At 34.6% G+C, this 3450-nt stretch overlaps 1 protein-coding gene across 1 annotated transcript; it reads left to right on the top strand.

Annotated features, from left to right (window-relative positions):
* The first annotated feature begins 1727 nt into the window (after positions 1-1727).
* LOC122280648 lies at positions 1728-2764 on the top strand. The gene has a single exon (XM_043091626.1). It carries the CDS (start codon positions 1848-1850, stop codon positions 2538-2540), a length of 693 nt encoding a protein of 230 aa, XP_042947560.1. The 5' UTR covers positions 1728-1847; the 3' UTR covers positions 2541-2764.
* Positions 2765-3450: the final 686 nt, after the last annotated feature.

Genomic DNA, 3450 nt, shown 5'->3' with positions numbered 1-3450 from the left:
CGCGTTATCTCACATATAGCAAATTATTGATTTTAATAATAGATTCATTTAAATGGCCGTTAAAAAGATTGGCTAACAGTCTTAAAACGTTCGTTTAAAGGCAACGAAGAGTCCAATTTTGAATGGGTTAAGACCTGGAAGAAAAATCATAAGTTTGATACAAAACACAGAATTCTTTTTATTATTGTTTTAATTTTTTTCTCTTATTAAATATATGGTATATAGATTATGGGTAGAAGAATTTAATTATTTTAAAAATAATAAAATTAAAATAATAAATAAATAAAATAAAAATTATGTGTTGTGTAGTGTATGAAATTTATGAGTAGCAAAACTCAACTTGAAAATATATATATATATATATTTTTTTTCACATTTTTATTTTATTTTATTTTATTTTGTAATACTTTTTCTCTGATTTCTGATTTCTTGAATGCATCATGCATCATGTTACTAAACACTGAATATATATATATTTTTTATTTTATGATCGACAAATAAACTTCACGTAATTAACAATTGTTTTGTCAGGCGAAGTACCAAGTTGGATACATGATAATATATTGAAACTTTATCCCATGTATAATTTTTTAACCTAATTGTGCTGCATAAAAAAATTTGACATTCAAAAGAATTTTATAAACCAATATTAAAACGAATTAAAAAAATTTTACAAAAATGTGCTTAAACTGTATGAAAAATGTTATAAATATAATTTATTTTTATAAATTTACAAACTGATATAATTTTTTATAATAAATTATAAATCTAGTTTGTAAATTATTTTTATAGCTGTTAAAAGTCTAAAATGATTGCTGGTACTAAAATAATGAGATGGTCCAATACTTACTGCTGGCTGTATTGCTAGCACAAATGTAAAGATTATTTTTTTTCTTATTTTTATGTAAATATTTTTTAATATATTTAATTATTAAAAAAATAAAAAAAATTATAATTTTATTAATAATCACTTATTTAATTATTAAATTAAAAAAATAAAATTTAAGTATAATAGTTATATGTGGTGAGGAGGTCAAAGCTCATGTATCAAACCATTTAAAGCCCGAGGTGAAATGGTGATGTGACCACAGCTTTTAACCTTATTAGTCTTCAGAAAATTAAGGTGACATCAAAGATCTTCCTCAATCTTGTTCATTGGATTAAAATAGCATCCAACAAAGATGTACTTGCTTTTATTTTTTTAAGATTTGAGATTGATGCGATTGTTTTGACATTTTCAATTTACAATGCTGGCCTCATTCCTCCATTAACATATCAAGTAAAAAACCCCTTTTTCAAAAAACACTAAAATTAAAAACTGTCAAAAAAAAAAAAAACACATCCGAAGCTGTCCACACTGAGTTAGGAGAGGTATTAATCAACCAACCAATGGATTTTTCTGTTCGTTTCAAAGTGGGACCCATACATTAGTTGTTTGAATCCCCGGACTTGTCCCCTTCCGGATGTGAAGTGTGTGACGTTCGACTTCTACACCCTTGGTCGCACGTAAATACAAGTTCTACACGTGTGAACACCTTACGAGCAATTTACATTTGACAAGCCTAATCAACCCTCATGTTTTAAATTTCAGAACGCGGCGTTTCACTCAGTCCACCAAGGTTTACCAAAACGACGGGGCAGGCCAACCCCGGTTATGAACTTGACTCAACCATGGTTAATCTGTCTCCCACCAATCAAACCCCTCCCTTTTTAAAAACCTCAGCCAAAGGGAAGCCACAGAGACGGTGAAGTGAGAGAAAGAAGAGAGAGGAACTGCGTAGCTCGGGAAGAAGAAAGTCAAGAGAAAGCTAAAAAATCCAAGAGCAAGCTGTTGGTATTCCCCCAAAATGGCGTTTTATGTGGACGAAGAAGAGGTTTGGAAATGCGCAAAGCACCCCTCCAAACGTCGTCGCAGCGGGATTTGCCACGTTTGCCTCCGCGAGCGCCTCTCCATCCTCTGCCCCGACTGCGCTAACGTCCGGCCCTGCTCTTGCCGCGCTACTGCTGCGACGACTTCGTCTTCTTCGTCCTCGTCTTCGTCCGTCTCTCGCTTCTCGACTTCAGACGGCGGAGTCGGAGCCGTCGGTCGCGTCTCCAATCTAATAGAGAGTGAGCCAGCCTTTCGCCGCTCCAGATCGCTCGCGATTCCCTTCCTCCGGTCCAGCTCCCGGTTCGTCGGGAACGAGAGCGAACTGAAAGAACCAGCGTCGGTGGGCGGTAAGAGCAGAGCTTCGTCGTTTTGGTCGGTGTTCAGATCGCAGAAGAACAAGAAGGTGGAAGTGGACGAAGGAAATGCGAAGAGGCAGGACGAAGTGGCCGTGGAAGAAGAAGAAGGAGAGGACGTGAGGGCGAGGAGGACGATGATGATGAGGTCGAGATCCGTGGCCGTATCGGTGACGTCAGATTCAGGAATAGGGCTCGGTGGACGAGAGAGCAGAGGGAAGGGTCGGAGTTGGTATTTTCCGAGTCCGATTAAGGCTTTTCGGCAGTCAAAGATCGCCAAGGTGGTTCAGGAACGGTCTCCTTTGTACAGAGGTTGATTTTTGCCGAAATAATTAAAAAAACATAATAATATTATTATTATTATACATGATCTCATCATGTTTATGAAATAACAGCGAAGAAAGAAAGAATGAAAAATAGACTAATATTATTTTTTTCGTAGTTTTTGGAAAAAAAATTGTAATAGCTCATCTTTGAGTTGCAACCTCTGATTTTTGAAGATATAGAACATGAAAATCTCAGTGAGTGATTTGGGTATGCACATGATGTTCTCAATATGTCTTTTGTTTTCTTTCCCTTATTTTCTAGTAATATTTCATAAAAAGGATTTACAATTGGCTCATGTTGTCTGTTTTTATTTTTATATTTTTAATATTGGTTTCTCAATAGTAAGGACTGTGCATTAATGCAAATATATTTGCAGTAAGGTATTTGTGGTTGGGAATTATGTTGGAAATTGTTTTCAAGTGTGCCATAATAAAAGGGTAGCTGCTTGTTTGGGAGGATTTTTTTATTTTTGGTAAATAATGTTACATGCCAACGAGTTTGGGAGGTGCATGATTTGGTTGAGGTTAGTTAAAGAATCTTCCAGTGAAATGCCTCATAATGTATGATGGAAAAATTACAAATAATCTAGGATTTTGGCCCCACTTATCATGTGGGTTTGAATGTACTGGAAAGATTTAACATGGAGTACCTAACTGAATAAGTACCAAATGAACACAATACCTTTTTTTTATCTAGCAATGATTGTGCTACTTTTGCTTTTAATATGCACCCAATTACATACACTAGTCACACATGTATATAAATGCCTAATTCTATATATATATATATATATATTTTTTCCAAGAGCTTTGTTTTAGGTTTTCAAATTAATCTAAAATGCTAATTTCTAAGAGATTGATTTGGGTTGATTTAGATTTCAGAGTTATTAGGAAATGCTCA

This window comes from Carya illinoinensis, chromosome 11 (assembly GCF_018687715.1).
Source record: "Carya illinoinensis cultivar Pawnee chromosome 11, C.illinoinensisPawnee_v1, whole genome shotgun sequence".
Lineage (NCBI taxonomy): Eukaryota > Viridiplantae > Streptophyta > Magnoliopsida > Fagales > Juglandaceae > Carya > Carya illinoinensis.
This window is presented reverse-complemented; position numbering and strand designations above follow the sequence as displayed.

Coding starts and splice junctions, on each gene's coding strand:
- LOC122280648 (XM_043091626.1), top strand. CDS start 1,848: ATGGCGTTTTATGTGGACGAAGAAGAGGTTTGGAAATGCGCAAAGCAC.